This window comes from Hyperolius riggenbachi, chromosome 6 (assembly GCF_040937935.1).
Source record: "Hyperolius riggenbachi isolate aHypRig1 chromosome 6, aHypRig1.pri, whole genome shotgun sequence".
Lineage (NCBI taxonomy): Eukaryota > Metazoa > Chordata > Amphibia > Anura > Hyperoliidae > Hyperolius > Hyperolius riggenbachi.
The window spans coordinates 359811614-359833617 of record NC_090651.1 but is presented as its reverse complement, the minus strand read 5'-3'; the positions used below and the strand labels follow the sequence as shown (position 1 = coordinate 359833617).

The 22004-nt window shown below is 43.6% G+C and overlaps 1 protein-coding gene across 1 annotated transcript; it reads left to right on the top strand.

Annotated features, from left to right (window-relative positions):
• The first annotated feature begins 2651 nt into the window (after positions 1-2651).
• On the top strand, positions 2652-8829 carry LOC137523024 (indolethylamine N-methyltransferase-like). Its single transcript, XM_068243203.1, has 3 exons — positions 2652-2848; positions 5270-5477; positions 7350-8829. Exons 1-3 carry the CDS (start codon positions 2722-2724, stop codon positions 7771-7773), a joined length of 759 nt encoding a protein of 252 aa, XP_068099304.1. The 5' UTR covers positions 2652-2721; the 3' UTR covers positions 7774-8829.
• Positions 8830-22004: the final 13175 nt, after the last annotated feature.

Below are 22004 nucleotides of genomic sequence, written 5' to 3'. Positions count from 1 at the left end.
CTAAGCTACTTCTCTCCATGAATGAACTGGGCTTCTCTCAAGCCGTCAACCTCCCTACCCACAAAAAAGGACACACTTTGGACCTCATTTTCCATTCAGAACTCCTAATATCCAATGTGGAAATTGATCCAGTAGTTTGGTCAGACCACCACACTGTCCACTTCTCCTTTACAGCACCGGCTACAAAACACCAAGTGAAAGAACTAATAAAATATCGTTCCTTGAAAGGTTTGACACCCCAACACCTTCAGAACAGCCTCAATCTAGGTGGACTGACAGATCACAACTTAGGCCTTGAATCCATGGTCCTTAAATATAACCACGATGTCTCAGCCGCTTTTGACGCCATAGCTCCCTTAAAGATTAAACGTTCCGCACCATTACATCACGCTCGCTGGTTTGACAACTCTATAAAGGAACTAAAGAAACAGGGACGCAGACTGGAACGAAGGTGGCGCAAACATCAGTCTCCTGATGACAAACTTTCCCTAATTGCTCACCTGAAAAAATATCAAACGATGATTAACAAAAAGAAGTCCTTATTCCTGTCTCACGAAATTGCAAATGCAGCCAACAGACCTGCCCAACTCTTCCGCACGGTTGACAGTCTCTGCAATCCATCTTGCAGGAAATCCAGCATCAGACCTTCACAGGAACTGTGCGAGAAATTTGCCCACTTCTTCTCAGACAAAGTCTCCTCCATACGATCTGCCATTCAATTCACAGCCCCAGAAACCCATGCAGAGCCATATAACAGGTGCAAAAATAGCCTACCACCATGGTCTGATTTTAAGGTAATCACTGAAAAAGACATCTTGGATATCCTCTCAAACCTTCGCCAGACTACCTGCGATCTGGACCCTGGCCCCACTAAGTTCATGTTGAAATGCCCTGAACTATTTACACCGGCATTCCACAAAACAGTCAACGGCTCCTTACAAGAAGGGTGGTTTCCCTCTACTCTGAAAGAAGCAATCGTCAGGCCTCTACTCAAGAAACCATCCTTAGACCCAGATGCTCTAAACAGCTACAGACCTGTCTCAAACCTCCCCTTTCTGTGAAAAGTTATTGAAAAGGCTGTCTACCTCTAACTTGAAGCCAGGCTCTCCAGAAACAACATCCTTGACCCTCTTCAATCTGGTTTCAGGAAATATCACAGCTGTGAAACAGCCCTCACCCAGATTTGCAATGATTTGCTCATTGCAAGAGACAAGGGTCAATGTTCCATCCTGATTATGCTCGACCTCTCAGCGGCTTTTGACACAGTCGATCATGAAATCTTACTCAACAGGCTACAAGAGTACTGTGGCATAGATGGCATTGTTCTCCGGTGGTTCAACTCCTTCCTGGCTGGCAGAACACAAAGAGTAGCCTTAGGGCCCTTCCTCTCCAACCCTGTACCACTAAAATACGGTGTACCTCAGGGCGCAATATTATCCCCTTTACTGTTCACCATATACATGCTGCCACTTGGAGAAATCATACAAAAACATGGCCTGACATATCATTGCTATGCTGATGACACCCAGCTATATTTGTCATTCAAACCTGATGTCACAGACCCAACTCCACAAATAAACGCATGCTTAGCTGAGCTTCAGGAGTGGATGAATAATAATTGGCTAAAACTTAATGCTGACAAAACTGAGGTTCTTGTTATCGAGGGCCAGGGCTCAACAGCAAAGCAGCTCCAGTCTCAACCAACACCGCTAAGGATAGGGAGCTCAGACCTGAACAACTCAGACTGTGTGCGCAGCCTGGGAGTACTGATTGATGGGAAATTAAGCTTCAGGAATCAAATCTCAGCTGTTGTGAAACATTCCTTCTTTCACCTAAGGAATATTGCAAGGATTAAACACCTAATTCCTTCAGAGGATCTTCCAACCCTAGTTCATGCCTTCGTCACATCAAGGTTAGACTACTGCAACGTCCTCTACACAGGCCTGCATAAGAAAGACTTACGCCGCCTGCAATTAGTACAGAATGCCGCCGCAAGGCTGTTAACGAGCCAACCCCGCCATTGCCACATAACACCAACCCTGAGCTCACTCCACTGGCTACCGATAAAATGGAGAATTCTGTTTAAGATTGGCTTACTGACATTCAAATCCTTGCACAATCTGGGCCCTGGATACCTGAAGGACTTGTTGCAACTACATCACACCCCCCACAATCTTAGATCAAAAGGACGTAACACCTTGGTCACCCCCAGAGTCCACCTCAAAACCTTTGGAGACAGAGCCTTTTGTCATGCTGCCCCTACACTTTGGAACTCCCTGCCACACCCAATCAGGACAGCCCCAACCCTGGAAGCATTTAAGTCTAAACTGAAAACCTACCTTTTCAGTCTGGCATTCATGAACATCTGACTATCTCCTCTGTAACACAACCCAGCCTGAAACCCTGTATTAATCTGAGACACAACCATGCACTTTGAGTCCTATGGGAGAAAAGCGCTTTACAAATGTTATTGTATTGTATTGTATTTCACCAGATCTAACCTTAATATTTGTGACATGTTCTGTATTTACATTGCTAATATTACATTCAGCTGAGTTCCCATGATAGATCCCAAACATATGATGCTCTTGTGATAATCAGAACTGCTCATGATTCTAATGAACATAACAGAGGCTCCGGTGTCTTCTCATTATCACAATTACAGAGCGGAAAGTTGTGACTAGACATTCAAGATGGATCGCAGCTCCTATAAGTTCTACCATGTACATGATGAGCACGACTCCAGAACATTGCTGGAAACATATTATTCTGCAGACCCCCAAGATGCCATTTAAAGATGAAGGAGTACTGTTTCCCCTTGAGAAGCTGCACAATGCATTTAGCAAAGGTAGGTAGACTAATAATAATTATAACTAGGGATGAGCAGGAATTTCGCATAATTGTAATTTTGCATTATTTTGCATCATAATTCACAATTACAATGCAAAATCGTAATACGAAATTTTGGATAAAATCGTAATTAAATTCATTTGTAAAGGTAATCAGGAAAGTAATTTGGCAATTTGGCGTAATTTTTTGCGTAATTTTGTGCTGACTTTGCCGGTTGATAGAACAGCCCCCATACATGCTATCATCACCAAAACAGCTAAGGGGAGCAGTGGAAACAAGGCAAAACATATTTTTTCTTCAAAAAGACCTTGTAGTTTTACATTTTACAATACGCAAAAAAAAATGTTTTAACAAAACTACAAGGTCTTTTTGAAAACATTGTTTTGCCTTGTTCCCACCCTTCTCCTTACCGTACTTAGCAATTGGTGATGACAGTATGCATGGGGGTATTACTATTAAAGGGGAACGTTAGCCTAAACAAACATACTGTCATCAAGTTACATTAGTTATGTTAATTAGAATAGATAGGTAATATAATCTCTTACCCACCCTGTTTTAAAAGAACAGACAAATGTTTCTGATTCATGGGGGTTGCCATCTTTATCATGGGGGCAGCCATCTTTTTGGTTGAAAGGAGGTGACAAAGAGCAGGAGACACAGTTCCAACTATCCTGTGTCCTGATTACCCCTCCCAGCTGCACACGCTAGGCTTCAAATGTCAATTTCAAAATTTAAAAAAAAAAATTGCACCAAAACAGCAGAACGAGAACAACAAAATCAGAAATCCCATCATGCTTTGCACAGCATCAGGGGAAAAATGCCCAGGCAGTTTTCTTCTGTGCAGCTAAAAATGAGGCTTGTATAAGAGAAACAAAGTTCTGATGCTGTGAAACTGTTAAAGAAACACAAAGCCTTTTCAGTGGTGCTGAGTCGATTTTTAGTCCGGAGGTTCACTTTAACATCTAAAGTCGGCACAACATTCCATGAAAAATTATGTGAAATTACGAATGGATTACACAAAATCAGTTGAATGTCCAAATAGACTAGTCTAAAACCTGATGGTTCTGTCAGATTTCCACTACCTACTGTAAGTGACAGCAACATAGGAGAAGAGTAATTTATGGATCATTTTATTTTGGAAGAAACATACGTTATATTTGATTACATGTATTTTACAATTTTTCATTACCATTGTCCTTTAAGTGTCTAAAATAGAATAGTTGTGCCCATAGGTGCATTAAAAGGAATTAAGTCTATGGAAACAACCATTCAATCGTAAGAAAATCCCATACATCACAATTTGTGAACTAAAATGAAAGAGACCACCATGTACATGGCCAAATATCATTCAGTCGGACAACATATGGGAGGACTGGTACTAGTGCTAAAATCAGCTATATTGGAAAATGGCTGTAGACATCAACTCAGGGAACATGGGTGCAAGAACACTGGTTATAATATAGGTAGCTTCTTCGGGGCATTGTTGGAAGTGATGTCAAAAAGGAGTTTCTGGATGAGTTTTCTTGGACTTACTGTATATGTTGGCACCTCTTTCCTCATAAAGCAGATGGGTTTTTTGTGTTGGTGCCCACCTTCTTGGATTGTTCACTCTCTGCTTCCATCCCTCTATCCTCCCACTCCTATCAAGGCACAAATCACCCCCTGCTTCCACCCCCCCCCCCTTTCTCAGCAAGAAAAGTCAGTGCAAGAAGTGACAGCTACAATGTGGAGAGGTGCGCTCGTTATTCTGGCTTGTAAACGTTATGGCACTGTAATTGACCAGAGGAAGTGGGCTCAGACCACGAAACGCATTGCCTGTGCTCAATAAATTTCATTGGGCTTGATGCACAAAGCGGTGCTAACAGTTAGCATGCTGGTGAAAAGCCCTTTATCATGCCTAAACTCAGTTTAGGCGTGATAAGTTTAGGTGTGATAAGTTTAGGCGTGATAAGTTTAGGCGTGATAACTATGGCACCTACTGGGTTAGCACCGCAGTGCACAGCTGATCAAAAGTTTTGCGCTAGCAAAGTGTGGTGCACTTTGCATAGAGTTTAATGACGCTGCTTTGCTTGCAGGGCTTTGTGCGCGATCTAAACTTATCTAAACTTATCACGCCTAAACTTATCACGCCTAAACTTATCATGCCTAAACTGGCTTTTCACCAGCGTGGTGCAATGGTTATCACGCCTAAAGTCTCTAACTGGGTTAGCACCGCTTTGTGAATCCAGCCCATTGTCTTATGAGACTGACATTATAAAAGTAAGCCACCTCCCCTTTTCTTTTTTAATTGTTTTATCTACCTTCAGTTTTATCTACCTTTGGGCACCTCTTACTCCCTTTGTACAATGTGGAAGAAAGAACTGTAAGAATTCTTTGTTGGTGCCAAGGTTTTCTGTAATAAGTTGTGTACTCCTTCTAGGTCATTTGACTGGAGATATCTTGATTGACATCAGTGGTGGTGCCATAGTACATCATCTCTACTCTGCCTGTGAATTCTTCCAAGAGATCATCCTGATGAGGGCCAATGAGCAGTGCATCATGGAGATAATGAAATGGCAGAACAATCGTACCGGGGCTTTCTGCTGGGGGCACACCACTACACATGTTACCGACTTAGAAGGAAGAAGGTGAGATCTCATACAATTACCTTTATATTTTAACCTGCCTGGCGTTCTATTAAGATCGCCAGGCTGGCGACCGGACGTTTTGTTTTTAATTAAAAAAAAACTATTTCATGCAGCCAACTGAAAGTTGGCTGCATGAAAGCCCACTAGAGGGCACTCCTAATCCGCACTTCTGATCACCTCCGGCGATCAGAAGTAACAAGAAGGGCCGCGATGAGCGGCCCTTCTTGTTTTGCTTTCCTCGTCGCCATGGCGACAAGCGGAGCGACGTCATGGACGTCAGCCGACGTCCTGATGTCAGCCGCCTCCGATCCAGCCCTTAGCGCTGGCCGGAACTGTTTGGTCCGGCTGCGCTGGGCTCGGGCGGCTGGGGGGACCCTCTTTCGCCGCTGCCGCGGCGATCAGGTAGCACACGCGGCTGGGTGTGCTCCTTTTTATTTCGTCTAAATTGGCCCAGCAGGGCCTGAGCGGCAGCCTCCGGCGTCTCTGGACGAGCTCAGCTCGTCCAGAACGCTCAGCAGGTTAAGGAAATCTGAAGTGAGAGGGATATAGAGGCTGCCATATTTACTTAATTTTAAACAATGTCAGTTACCCCAAAGCAGGGGTAGATCAGCTCCCCCATAGACTGCAATGCTGGGAGTTTAGATTTGGCGCAGGTGGTACAAGTATACCTCACGTGCTCGACAATGAGATGGCAAGAGAGGGTGATCAAATACCCTAGAAAAGAAAAACACAGACAACTGGAGCCCAAATGGTGCAGTACGTCACAAAAAGGAGTAATAATTGAAAATAATGGAAATGTAGAAACTTGGTACTCATAAAGGAAGGTTGCACGGGGCGACCAACCACTGAAAACAGGTGGAGATGCATAAACCTAACTCCACTCAGGTGCCCAGGAAAACTGGATATGGTTGCACTCTTTAAAAACAGCAACAAAATGTCCTAACCATGGCAAAGCCACTTAGTACCAAAAGTACACCCCTCCGAGGGAGGGGAAAAGCAAGGGGGTAAGAGGCACCCAGGGGTACATAAAACAGAGATAAAACATCAGGTGACCAGGCAGCCCTGGACAGCAGTAATTCCTGGCTGCAGGGGGGCTGGCTGTCACCCCACCCCCACCCCCTGAATTTTAGCCAGTGTATATCAAATGTAACAATGTTTTGTTATATGAATTTGTCGTTATTGAGGTAAGCCACTTAATTTTTTTAATTTTAGCTGTTTTTAACTCTATTATATCGACCCCTGGGCACCTCTTACCTCCTTTGACAATGGTATAGCCCACTGTATTTAGTGGAGAGAGGATGGTACAAATGACAAGGAATGAGTTCAGCTAAATGGTAGCTGAATTTGTATAGTGGCTACAGGGGAACACAGGCACTATGGCCTTGGGCACTTGGCGTTGGCAATGAAAAAGCTGAGCACACCGAGTGCAGGTGGAAAATATGATCAATATCGAGTAGCCAAGTGAGTGCATTGAAAATTTGGCTACAGTGTAACCAAACTCTCATTGTGCTTCTTAGTATTAGTAGTAGAGAGGGGGCAATGGGGAGCATAACTGATGCAGGACGTACTCATCCTGCTGCTGCTCAAATTCCTGGTGGCGTAAAATACTATTCCCTCTTTGAGTTATAGCAACTTGGAGCGATTGCCGAACCCCGAATGACAATAGCATTAGTGGTGCCCAGCTCAGGTGCTCGGGGCTAAACATCGAAACCACCTGCTTCATATGTAGCCTTCTGCAGGGAGGAGAAACTATATGAGGAATGGTGGAGTGCACCACCCCCAGTTCTTTATGTTCATGTTCATGTGTCATATATGCAGCCCTGTAGCTATGCTTTTGATCTATGGTTTGATAACTTTTTTTTCCTTTTTCAGCAACCAATGTGAGTTGAAAGACATGAAGCTGAAGTCAGCCATTACGCATGTTATAAAATTTGATCCAGAGGCGGAAACTCCAACAGAACTGGTAGGGGTTCCTCAGGCCGACTGTGTCATCACCTTTGCGTTGCTGGATATGATCTGCAAAGATCAAGAGGACTACATGAGAAAGTTGAGGAAGATCTTGAAACTTTTAAAACCAGGAGGTCACCTGATCTTAATCGGGGGGATGAATGCCTCTTATTACACAATTGGGGGTCACAGGTTCCATATGTTCAAATTTGATGACAATTTTGTGAGAAATGCACTCGTGGCAGAAGGACTGTCCATTCTCCAATGTGACGTTACCCCAAGGAAATCTGAGAGCGATTTAATTGATTTTGAAGGGATGCTGTTCATCATAGCTTGCAAACAGAATTAGACTGAAGTAATAACTGTTGACCCTACAAATTTTGGGGGAAAAAACAAAACAAAACTTTATTGCGTGTTCATAAACTTTTTGGCTTTTACAAAAACAGCATTATTGTGCACCCCATTCTCACTGGTTTTACGCCTATCTTTTGCGTTGTGGTGAGATGGGATGCTCCTCCCCATCCCACCGCAATGCAACAAATGACAAACATATGACTCTGCCGCAGAGTGCACCAACAGGATCACATGCATGCCCTCCACTCAGTGACATATTCCCTGCTGAGCAGGAAGTATGTCACTGAGATTCCCGTTAACTTGCGCATGTGCGCCGTGGCTCTCGTTTACACTACGTGTGTCGCCCATAGATTTATATTACCCCAAGCACCGTGCATTAAAGCAAACCTGAACTGAAAATTAAAAGTCAAAATAAACATACACAGGTCATACTTACCTCCCGTGTAGTCTACTCTGCAATCTCTTTCTTCTTTTCTGCGTCTCCGCTCTCCTTCTTGAAATTGGCCATTACCCCATAAACGTTTCCTTATAAGCACACTTAAACTGTAATATTGCCCACTTGATCCATAGGGAAACATGGACATTACCTTGCACATCAGTTATCCTTTCAGTTATAACTGACAGCAACTGATATATAACTGACAGCAACTGATACATTTCAGTTCTTACAAAATCTTGTCAGAACTGGAAGGAATCACTGTTAGAAGAAAATGGTGAGCTTCTGAGAGGAAGTAATGGCGAGGTTAGTATGTAATATTCATTTGCAGGTACATCGTGTGTTTATTTTAAATAATTTAACCAGGTCCAGGTTTACTTAAAGTGCTGTTGCCGTTGCGTCAGCTCGGATACTTGCGAGTTGCGACACACCAGAACGGACCGCAATAAGTGTGAAAGTTTCCCTAGACATTGCTTTTGTGGCCCCTTGTGGCAAAATAGGGTAACACAAAACAGATTTATCTTGTGTGTTTAAAATGGACCAACAATTAAACACATCTTTTAAATGTGTGCCCTTGGGTGCATCACAGTCACTTTAAGCCAATAAGTGGAGAGAGAGGCTATAAGAATGTGTGGAAGGAGAGGGGGGGGGGGGGGGGGTGTAGTCAAATGAAAATGACAGGGGGCTGCATTTATTTTGTGAGACTTAAAGAGGAACTCCAGCCTAAACAAACATACTGTCATTAAGTTACATTAGTTATGTTAATTAAAATAGATAGGTAATATAATCTCTTACCCACTCTGTTTTAAAAGAACAGGCAAATGTTTGATTACATGAGGGCAGCCATCTTTTTGGTTGAAAAGAGGTGTCAGGGAGCATGAGACACAGTTCCAACTGTCCTGTGTCCTGATCACCCCTACCAGTTGTTAGGCAACGTGACTAACAACATAGGAAATCCCATCATGCTTTACACAGCATCAGGGAAAAAAAGCCCGAGCAGTTTTCTTTGATGGGTGGAGCTTAGCTAAAAATGATGCTTTGGTAAGAAAAACAAAGTTCTGATGCTGTGAAACTGCTAACGAAACACCAGGCCTTTTCAGTGCTGCTGAGTAGATTTTTAGTCCTGAGGTTCACTTTAAGATAACGACAAAGAAGTAGTAGTAATGGGGGTGCATCTTGAGTAAAGAGTAGTACAGAAATGTTGGCTTGAGGTGGAATAACATGTCTCATACAACCCAGCAGTTGAGGCATGCATCTAACCATGGTGGTCTGAGAGGGGCATAGATGTAAAAGTAAGGAGGGAAATAAGCAGCATCCAAGATCTATGCAGCAAGCCATCATTTTCATTGCAAATCCTGCACACCTTTCATCTCCAAAAACATCAAAACTCTTTGAGGGTCTGCAGATTCTGCACACTTGAAGATTCAAATAAACAATTCTCAGTGGTGTAAACATCGAATCCTATCTTATCGCTAACCTGCATTTTTCGCGATAGTGGTCTTTTAAGAATATACTGCTTCATGTTTAATGCTCACAAGACTGCTGATGGTCATTCATGCTACATAATTGGCCTCAATTCTGGTAGCTGTGTGAGGTAAATATTTTTTGTAGGTAAAATACCTCATGAGGTATTTTCCTCTTTTTTTAGCAATTCTGACAGATTTTTCTCCATTTCCAAAGATAAGGTAAAACATGAGGTAAAACATGAGCTAAATGCATAAAGTGAGGTAAAACATGAGGTATTTCAGCTTTAAGCATGCAGTAAATAAATAATAGTAGTCTTTAATTGTCTTCCATAAGTTAGGATAGTCTTTGGAAGATGTTTTTTTATGAGTGGGGAAGGTGTATTTGATTATGTAGCAACCTATGAAAAGTATATTTATAGGCATCCCTTATCAAAAGAACAAAAAAAAAAAAACAATTCCAGTAAATATTTGGAGTTTTATTTCTACTATTCTTTGCTATTACACAGCCTGAATAGGAACTCCACTAAAACAGCAATAGGAACTCCACTAAAAACTGCAAAATGCATACAAATTGACTTTACCTCCAGGTACAGGCAGGTCTTAAACTGATCGGTAAATTATGTGCTAACATGCTCCTTAATTTCCATGAGAATAGCTATTTTCGGTAAAATGAATGCAAATTACCTCACAAATTACCTCATAATTTACCTCAGGAGGTAAAACATGACTAAAATCTACCAGAATTGCTAAATGTCATTACCTCATGAGGTAAATTACCTCACATGAGTTAATTTGTTTGATAACCCTACCAGAATTGAGGCAAATATGTCATATCTGGACGAGGTTTGGATGTGACATGTTTTTTTGAGCTTGGCTGGTCACAGTTTGCTCTTCGGCAGCTTATCAGTGATTCCTGGTGATCATTCTTGGCACAATCTCATTACACAGGAATCTGATGTAACTTCAGTCTGAGTGTTGCATTATGTGTTCTGCCAGCACTGGACTGTTTTTTTTTATTCATTATTCTTTGCTTATGATATTTAATTGAGATAGAGTAAATTCAAATTTTATAGTTACTCCTGAGTAATCTAGGAAAAAACAAGAAAACGGCCCATAATTAATAATGATCATAATCTGCTAATTATGATTAAGCAAAATTGTGTGTAAATGTTCGCAATTACTGCCATACAGAAGTATGATTTGGACATTAAACTCATTTTATGTACCATAATCCATTTTTAATTTTGCAGAAATTTTTCCCGATTTTTGTGGTTAGTAATAGCAAACTAATGTGAGAAAATACAGTTTAAACATGTAAAGGAAAATGTTTTTTAAACTCAGAAAAATTACAGTTTGAAAAACATTTTTCTTTTGCATTTTTAAAATTAATTTTCTAAAAAAAAAACTATAAGGTCTTTTTTGAAAAATAAATGCCTTGTTCCCACTATTCCCCTTAAAATACATCGCAATTTTGGCAAAGATAGCATGTATGACGGCTGGACCCACATGAAATTACGTAAAAATTATGCAGGATGCAGAGAAAAGGGGCCTTGCACATCCCTTAATAAAACTTCACTTTTATTGTAACAAATTAAAAGGCAGACATTACATGTCCCATACGGTACAGAGAGAGGTACAGGCTAGTGGGGAGGCCGTTTCGCGCCCTTACATGATGTGGTGCATCGTCAGGACAACCACCCCATGTTAAATAAGTGCTTACTGTTGAAAGCATTCAACAGTATACGGCGTGCGCTCCACCTACGAAAGGCGCACTTCTGAGCCATGGACTCCAGCTGCTCTGCAGACAATGGGGTAAGCACTTATTTAAGGGGGGATTTCACATGGGGTGGTTGTCCTGATGATGCGCCACAGCATGTAATCAAATGCATACATAAATAAATAATCAAATGCATACATAAATAAATAATCAATTCATATGTGTAAAAATCACCATTAAAAAAAATAAGCTGTGTAAATGTATAGGGGTAAGAAGTGCGGTTGGGGACTAGTTCACACTGCAGCGCAAATGCAGCAGATGTGGCGATAGTACAGAAAGCGCATCCATGCTGCGTCATTCACATTGCTGCCATTTCCATGCACAGCATTTGTGTCGCCACCCTCTCATCCGCCATATGTCCTCCATACCATGAGCCGTTCACGCTGTCTGCTGCCGTCCCTGATTATTGCAAAAATTTTCACTGTTGCAGCAGGATTCCCATTTTTTGTAAACCAATGAGGTGCCCCATGATTCTTCTGGTCTCTGATCGCCTGCAGTAGACCAAATGGTGCCAAGGCCCAATTTATGCTTTATCCGCCCCTAGGCCAACTTTCTTGCAGCTTCCCATTCATGTTCAGCAACTCTCACCTATTCCTTGTACAGCCCTCTTCCATGTCTAACATACATGTGCAGCAACCCCCTCCTATTCCTTGTGCAGCCCTCCTTTGTCTAACGTTCATGTACAGCAGCCTCCTTCACTTCTATACAGGTCCCTTGGGCAGCAGCTCCCTATTTCCATGTGTTGCTCCTTGTTTGCAATGTTTGTATTGCATTTGCAGCCTCTTCTTCCATATGCAGCAATCGCTCTTCCATGTCCAGCCGCCCCCTTGGCCTGCCGCCGCCCAAGGCCAGGGCTTTGGTGGCCATTCCAGAAATCCAGCCCTGAATGGCGGGACTGAATACTTGGAACAGGTGAGTGCTTTCCATGGTGTTCATTCCCACTGCACTGATAGCCACTATCAGCGCAGTGGGAATGAACACCATCCATGAAAACAGAACAAATGGGAACAACCTGAGGGTGGTTTTGGGGGGGGCTCACCGCAGCTATTACGTGTGGTGCAAATTGTTGGGAGCTGTGTGATCATTCCAATTTGGGAAATGGGGGAGGGGCGCATCGTCACAAGTTTGCCTCAGGCAGCAAAAAGTCCAGAACCGGCCACCTCCTCCAAGTTCCAGGTGTAGCACGTCCCATCTGCCTCCTTGTGGTGCTTCCTGCTTCCTACATCAGGCACTACAGCCCAAACAGAGAAGTAGGAAGTGCAGAGCGGCAGCACTACAGAAAAGACAGTTGGGACCGGCAACGCCTGGAATGCCTGGAACTGTGTGATGTGAATGTGTCTCTGAAGCTTCCCTTTTCATAGGTAAATATCTCATTTTTTTCCTTCCCGTTTCTTACAACGGTCTGCATGTTGGGTTGATATGGCTCTGTAAAATGTATAAGCTATAGACTTGCTGCTACAACAGCGGTTCTGGTTGTGGACCTGGCTTCAGGGGCATAAAAAGATGATTTGCATATTCAGGAGTGATGCATCATGTGAAATTACAGTTGTTCACTTAAAGCTGAACTATCGCAAAAACCCTCTGCCTGCCCCCTCCCTGCTGCCCACTCTATTTACAAAGCGGTTCGTTTTATACATTTTGAGCAAAAGGAACTCAGGACCCCATACCTCCCAACATTTTGAAATAAGAAAGAAGGACACTTTAAGCCACGCCCCTGTCATACCTCTTACCACACCCCCACCACACCCCTTGTCTTGCATATCACAAAGAGTTCAGAAGCAAAATATTAGTTTTATCATTCAGACCACGCTGGTCCTTTCTGTCAACATCATTCGTTTTCCTTCATTTTAACATTTGAAAATAACAAATATATCAATTTAAATGATAGGAATAAAGTTTAGAGTCAGTTATACACATTTTTTTAGTAGACAAATGAGGGAGAAATAGGGACAGAGGGATTTAGTTCCCTCCAAAAGAGCAAGCGCTGTTAAAACAGTGCAGGAGATTTGGGCGCAGCTGGCGCCACCATAGGCTGTAATAGGAATTACGGCTTAAGCAGCGCACAGTGAGTAACTTTGGTGCCTTCAGAAGACAAAGCTAAGGTTACTTTACTAACACTGTAATTCAGCCACCAGCAACAGCTGGCATCCGAACTACATCATTCCCCACTATCCATGTGGACCTGGAGGGGGAATAGTAATCACCGCCGCCGGGATTTGTGCAGGAGCAGGGTGAGCCGTATATCGGCTGTATCCTGCACCCAAGTCTCCCGGCATTGGTTTCATAGGTACGCCCAAAAAGCTATGGGTGCCTTTTAAAGTGTACTCAATGTGCATGTATGTGCTAGTCTTTTGTTGTGAGCATCAATCATTATATACATTTTTTTCAGCAGGGAAGCAGATTTTATTTGAGTCTATTAATAGAATTATAAAGATGTGAGCTGAGTAATGATGTCCTGAGATCACACAGATCTCTAGTGTGTACTTTTAGATAAAAATTGATTACATATTCAAACATGACATGTGCTCAATTAAACCATCCAGGCAATCTAGGTTAAAGTGACCTAGCAACTAGAACAAACAGCAAGTTACATTAAAAGGTTGCCCTTATTATTATGAAGCACAGAATAGTGACACTGAAGGTCTAAAAACTGTATTTTTTGTATGAATACAATGCTTATAAGTTTTTGAATCGTGATTTCTCCCTTTCTTCTTTTTGACTTCCTTGGAGGATACTCCCTTCCCACCCCACCCCTCTGCCTTTGATAATCAGGCGCTGGTCATTTGATCGCCCAAGTGGCTAGTAGCCGATCGGCTACTACATAGTATTTAATGGTTGTAGCTGATTGTGAACAATAGACACCAGGTAGTGCATAGTAAAATATCTAAAATAGATTTTACTATTAGCGGCACCACCTGGCACCCAATTGATGCAGCGGTCCGCAATACAAACTCACAGGGTGCGGCTGCACCTCACAGCTCTGATACCCACTTGTGCTGCTGCGGTGCTGCTGGCAACAACTGGTGGCTGCCTGCTGCTGCTGCTGCTGCTAGCCTACTTTTGTGGACTCTGTAAGACTATGGTTCCTCCTAGACCTGCCTGCTCAACCAACGGCATGTGTATCCAGTCCACCTCTTATGTAAACTTTTCTGCTGCGGTCACACAGACAAAACTGTTAAAGTAACGGGGAGTAGTAGGAAGAGACTGCAATATCTATAGGAGTATTCAAAAAAAAATGTTTTTTTATGGGAGGGTCACTGCAATTTAGTGGTGTAGTTTTGCATCAGAGAAAACCCTTATTAAAGCAAACTTGTGACTGTAACGGATAAAAACATTACATACTTACCTCCAGAGGTTTCTCCAATCCTCCACAAGCCCCCCACTGACGGTGGGGTCGCTCTTCATCTTCACGCAATGTGGGCACACTCATACACGGACAGGAGCGGGGTTGTGCAAAGCTATTTGACAAGCTGTTGTCAGATAGGTTTGTGGGTTCCCAATGCTGAAATGAGGTACTCAAATGGGGTGGCGGAAGCCTCTTGGTCTGTAATGAGGTAAGTATCTTTTTTTTTTTTGCATTTTTAAAAGTCCCGGGTACACTTTAAATGGTAAACAACAAACTGTGCAGTTCATTTTAGAGTCATACAATTCAACCAGAAATAGTGTTATTCTCAAAACAGCAGAAATATTGCCTTTTTATTGGGTATGTGCAAGGCCAGATTCTGGATAGGCCACAAAGGCCGGGCCTTGGCAGTTTCAGACAGAAGGGGCACCTGGGCATGAAATAGAGGTTGCTCCATATGAAAGAGAAGGCTACACATGAAAAGGTGATTTCCAAGGGATTAGTACAGGAAAGAAAGGAGCTGCAGTACATAGAAGTTACACATGGGAAAGGGGGCTGCACATGGAAGAGTAGCACCAACATACTTGGCCGGGGGGAGGGGGAGTCCAAATCCAGCCTTGTATGTGTGTTGTCTCTGTAAAGTACAACAATTGTTTTTTTGTTGAGTGAGGCTCAAGCAGTAACACAACACATCTTAAACAGCTCAGACTGGCTTACTCGTTACGCATGCGTCGCGCACGCTTCCTCAGAGCCAACAGCCTGCATAATGCAAAAGCCAGCCTGAGCTCTTTGGGGAGTGTTTCTTTTCATTGCTTAAAGGGAACCATAACCAAGAATTGAACTTCATCCCAATCAGTAGCTGATATCCCCTTTTACATGATAAATATTTTCTTTTTCTCAAATGGACCATCAGGGGGCGCTGTATGGCTGATATTGTGGTGAAGCCCCTCCCACAAGAAACTCTGAGGACCATGGTCCTGGCAGTTTCCAGTCTGTGAACCTCGTTGCCTTGTGGGAAATAGCTGTTTACAGCTATTTCCAACTGCCAAAACAGCAAGCAGCAGCTACTTCCACTGACATCACCTGCCAGCAGTAAAAATGTCACCATGTGATAAATTTCAGAATGTAAATCAGGGAGAGGAAAGATTTTACAATGGGCAAATACTAAATCATTGATACATAATTATTGTACAAATGAAGCACCTTTTTCATTAATTATTGTCACTGAAGTTCCTCTTTAAGTTTGATTGTGGTACCCATTGGAACGATGGGTGTCAGCAACCAGAGAGAATATGATTATTGGCGATCTGCAGTATCCCCAATAATACAGATCTATACCTGATTATGGATGATCTGCAGAATCACCAATAATACAGATATAGTACTAACCTCTAGACACCTGAAGCATGTAAGTGTTTGGTGTAACAGTAGGAATTGAAACACCGGGGTAGCAGGTGGTCCAATAAATAGAGAAAGACTCTACTGCAGTCAAGGGCTCCAGGAGAGGGAGTTCCTGACTGGATTTGTGGCAGGGCCCCCCTCTGAGGAGCAGGGGACCCCTGCAGGACGACTGAGCACCCAAAGGTTGGGTGACAGCCAGAAGGGTCGGGCAGGCCGGGTCGGCAACACACAGACAGATAAAGTACAGAGACAGGGGACAGATTCGGTAACCAGGGACAGGCATGGTCGGCAACATTAGATCAGATGTGCGAAGGTACCGAATCAGAAAACAGAAGAGAAGTCAGGAGAGACACAATTCATAAATCGATATCCAATAATTCCTAGTCTTGAGTGTGAGGTCCGTGGTCTCACACACAGGGACTGGTCTAAGGAATAGCACAGATGATATACAATATTCCTAGTCTGGGGTGTGAGGTCCGTGGTCTCTACACCCTGGAACTGGTCTACGGAATAACACAGATGATATAGAATATTCCTAGTCTGGGGTGTGAGTTTCGTGGTCTCTACACCGTGGAACTGGTCTAAGGAGTAACACAGATGATATACAATATTCCTAGTCTGGGGTGTGAGGTCTGTGGTCTCTACACCGTGGAACTGGTCTAAGGAATAACACAGATGATATAGAATATTCCTAGTCACGGGTGTGAGGACCGTGGTCTCTACACCCTGGAACTGGTCTAAGGAATAACACAGATGATATAGAATATTCCTAGTCTGGGGTGTGAGGTCCGTGGTCTCTACACCCTGGAACTGGTCTAAGGAGTAACACAGATAATAATACAGTGAACTGGCTAAGTGTGGATTCCCAGGTCCTCCTGGTTCCACCACACTGAAGGATCTGACTAAGGTCTGAGTGCTAACACATAGGTATTCGCAACGCCAGACAACCAGCAACTGAACAGCAAGAGATATATATAGTAAAGCGCTCCACAGCGCCACCCAGCTCCCATCAACCAATAGAACGTAAATGTAAGGAAAAAGGAGGGTTGGGGAGCATATGTCACAAATAACAAAATCCAAAAATAAGTGAAAATTTACAAAAATTTATTAATATTATAATTAAGCATATTAAAAAAGCACCAATGTAACCTGCCAAGAAGCCACGCTCGGCCACCAATCACACATCAAACACACCACTGCCTGAGACCACCTAGTGTGGTCATGGATCCCAAATAACATATAAAGATAGGCCTAGACAAGTATGTAGTAAAAAATGGCGGTAATAGAAAAATGATGGTTGAAGCAGGCCGGTACAGATAACAGAAGCAGAATGAGTCAATGCATCCAGCAGAGGCTAGAAAGCCAATATCGCATCTGCAAATCAACAGTTCAGATGAAACAGCACAGCCAGCATGGACAGATGGAATGCAAGTAGCAACAAGCACAGATCAAAAGGAATGGCATAAAGCAAGAGCCATACTATACCCAATCCTGGTACAGCGATGCGGAGTCCAGTTAGCTCCTGAAGGTTGTCTAGTCGCTCAGCCCCATGTGTAGAAGCCCAAGGCTGGGGAAATGATTAGGAATCCGGTAAAGGAGTCAGGTCCAATATGCTGGTGTGGCAGGCTGTAATGGCTGTAATGATCAAGCAGAGTCCCATATGGCAGAGTCCCATGTGTGCAGGAAGCTAGTAGCCTTTCCAGGTGGAGGTCAGAAAAGTGCCTCGGGCCAGCAGAGGGTGGATGCGAAGGGTGGGCGGGTGGCAGAGCAAGGCAGTCATGTGCTAGCACCACGCCGGCAGCCCTGACATGTTTCGCCGGGTCTACCGGCTTTTTCGAAGGGAGGCGTGGCTGGCTAAGTGTGGATTCCCAGGTCCTCCTGGTTCCACCACACTGAAGGATCTGACTAAGGTCTGAGTGCTAACACATAGGTATTCGCAACGCCAGACAACCAGCAACTGAACAGCAAGAGATATATATAGTAAAGCGCTCCACAGCGCCACCCAGCTCCCATCAACCAATCACCTGCTGAGCTGGGATCAGCTGACCACCTTGATTAGCTGACCCTTCTCCTATCGGCATAAAGAGCCTGTCTTGCGGCGCGCACATGCGTAGCTCTCCATCTGTGTGCACTACTAGGTCCAGGCAAACCAGAAGCATGTTGCTGCGGGGAAACCGCCACTCTGAGCGCGGATTCCGCCGCCTCACTGCCTGAATGCGCGGCGGTTTCTCCGCAATCCGTCACACCCATATAACCTTTGCTGCTGAGATAGGGATATTTCTAAACTATATTTGACAATGGTTAATTTGCATATATTCAGCAGCGTTGCTCTGGGAGACATCTCAAGCTCACTCCAACCTGAATTATCGCAAATTCTTTCTGTTTTAAGAAAGCAAACTTTTGTTTTTCTTAACATCTTAGTAAGGGGGCTTTTAGGACCATTGTAGTCCCTTACACACTCCAATGAGTTCTGGGTCACCATGAGCTTGCTGGGTAGACTGTGCCTCTCGGATTCACAAGCCCTACTCCATAGAGCCAAATTAATCCATGCCATGCACTGATGAGGATCAAACAATCTGAAACAGTCTGTATGCATGTTGGATTATTATGGCTCTGTACAAATTAACAAGCTGACACATCATTGCATTCCAGTGGTTCTGGAGGTGTGTTTAGCTTCTAAGGGTAGAATGGTTAATTTGCATATATTCAGCAGCGATGCACTGGGAGACATCTCAAGCTCACTCCAACCTGAATTATCGCAAATTCTTTCTGTTTTAGGAAAGCAAACTTTTGTTTTTATATTTGACACATGGCATTGTTTGTACCGGGCCAAGAAATCTATTCCACCGCAGTCAGTGTGGGTTCCGGTGATCCGGGTTGTGCTCTGCAACCAGTATTTCACACTTTGAGTGGGACTGTTTGCTGTTGACACCCAATGGAAAGGATTTAACCTAATCTGGAGTATTTAGAGACTTTATGCCCTGCCTGGTGAGGATGGTGTTGGTGTGGTGGTTATGATTGGTGGCAGGGGCGTTTCTAGGGTCCTTGAAGATCGGGGGCCCCTGTGGGCACTAGGTGAGGGGTACATGCGACGCGCATAGCGCACCGCGGCAAAAATGGGCGTGGCCATGGGTGGGGCCAAATGTACATGAACTTAGCAGCGGTGTAAGCTACAGATAACAAGCCTGCCCATCGAAATATTGGATGGAGCCCCCTGTCCTTTATTTAAATAATTTACAATCAGTATAGGCATAGATAGATAGATCGGGCGCACCCCAGGACAGATTGGGGGCACGGGCCCCCCAAAATAGGTCTAGCGACGCTTTCTTAGTGCGGGGGACATAGGGGCTCTAATGTTTTTTTGGAAACAGGTTTAGAGAGAATAATTCAAGTTTTGTATTTCCCTATGAGCAATAAATAAAATGGAGGATAATGCACAAAGCGAGAAAAGACCAAAGCTAGAAAAGCATGAAATTGGCACTAGAATCTTCACTTTATTTTATCAAAAATTGGATAAAAATAGAAATTGAAAACTGGATGTCAGAACATTAACAATCCCACCCACCCACCAATAAAACCCACAAGACCAAGGAGCGAGGACCCAAAAATTTCAAAAAGTGATGCTGATTGGATAGATGTGGCTGTAGGAATAAAACAGCATGTCACTTTGGACTAACACGGAGGGGTACTTAAATGCAATCCGATGTAACAACAGACGCCCTGTCACAGCAAAGTCACTGGGTAAGCAGTACTGAGTAGGAGTCCCACTCGCAGACTCCCAAATTATACAGGTTAGGCAGGGTAGACAGGGCGTGCTGAATGTGGTTAGATGAGGAGAGGGCGGCAAATAACAGGCAAGCAGTTGTGCAGAAGCAAAAGCAACAGCAGAAGCAAAAGCCGGGCTGCAGTTATTGAGGCATGTAGCACAGAGAGTTCTCTTGAAAACAAAGTTCGTATGTGCCCTTCATGCAGCCCAAACATTAGCACTCACAGTTCCTGAGCCTGCCCGTGTCCTCCTCAATGGTACTCCAATCCGTGAGTAGTGATGACTTGTGTCGGCCAAATGCTGCGCTAATCACAGGACGCCAGCCCGCCAGAGAAGAATGTCCTGCGGGCGTTTGATATCCCTCCGCGCAAACAGTTCCATGTATCAGCTCACACAACAGGGTCACATGGGATGAGTGATGGGTCCTCCACCCACCGACCGGTTTCGCGCATGCGCACTTCCTCAGGGTGTATTTCCCTATGAGCGACTGTTATCTTTATTTGTTTGTTGTATCATGTACATAGTAATGCTCCTATTACAGTAATTGAGGGTTTAGCCTTCATTTACACTTAAGTTAAGCACGTATTGTGGAGATATATTGAGGTGCTGATGATATTAAGGATAACAGGAACATATTTCCTTCATTTTTTTTGACTATCATATGGGATTGTCTGTTAGCCAGTCTTCCTGGAATTCCGTATAAAGTGAAAATTACCTATCATTGTCTGCTTCTAATTAGGAAACCCTTAATTAGTTGCTGTGAAGCCTATACAGGTGGTCAGACCATGTTGTCTGAATAATGTCTCCGAGGTGTATTGTGTTTGGGAGCAATTGTCACCTATCACACAGGACATCCTGCTGCAATGTGAAAGCCTTAATCAATTGTCACCTGTAACCTGGGGAGATTGGAAGTGAAGGAAGTCTTTTGTTTTGTGTGTGTGCTATAGTACCCTTTTCATGTATGTGGATCTCTGGAAATCCCATTTATGTCTGAGAACGGAGACAGGAAAACGCCTTAATCAAGTTTTCGCCTGGAGTTGAAAGCCTAACTTCACAATCTTTGATGTATAGTAGACTTTTACCTGGAAATGGAATATGTCTGAGATTTAATTAAAACCTAGTTCCTCCCCTCCCCAAGTAAGTTGCAGCCTCCAGGCGTAGCTCAGAGTATAAAAAGCAGAGGCAAATGCCTAGTGACCATCTGCTCTGGGAGTTAGCGCATAGCTAGAGTCGATCTCGACTTCCGGTCGAACAAGCGGCATGCTCCTGCCGACAACTTTGAGACCTTCAAGTTGGTAACGTTTTTTTTTAATCCCCATTTTTATTTTACGCAAATATCCGTGTGTGTTATTTTTGTAACTTTTATCTTGTAACATTTTTACTTTGTTTTTTGTAATCTTTTTGTATATATTAAGTTCTGCACTGTTCTATGTTTTTCTAGAATATTAAATTATTATTTAATAAGTTTGACTTCTGCCGTACTAAACTAACACTCATAGCCTAGAAGAGACTGAAGTGTAACCGTGTATAAGTTCATGCCTAATTGTACGCTTGAGCAACACTACCGTATGAAATTGTAATTGCATTGTGTGTGGGGGCGTTTGTCATACGTTGGCCTAAGCGCGCAGCTGACCCAACGTACGAACAACGCCAGTGCGAGTAGCGACAGCAGAGTGGCTAACAGTATCGTTCGGAACGACTGTTAGTGGGTCTTTGCTTCACGACAGTGTAAGATTGCAACTGTGTGTGTGTGTGGGTGCGTGGCGTTCCCGTATTTGGCCTAAGCGCAAAGCTGACCCAAATACGAAAACGCAGATTGCGTATTGAGCACTCGATAGCTGAGTGAACGTGTCTAGCAACGCTAGTGGTGGCAGTGGGAAGTGTTTGAGGGGTTCCAGCCTTGGTTGTAGCTTAAATAAGGCTGTTCCCCGCTTAATCTGGTCAAACCCGCAGTCGGGAACCGTATACACAGGCGTGCCGCGGGCCGGTTCCTGACATAATTGGCTGGCAGTGGTGGCATCGTTTAGTACATTAGTA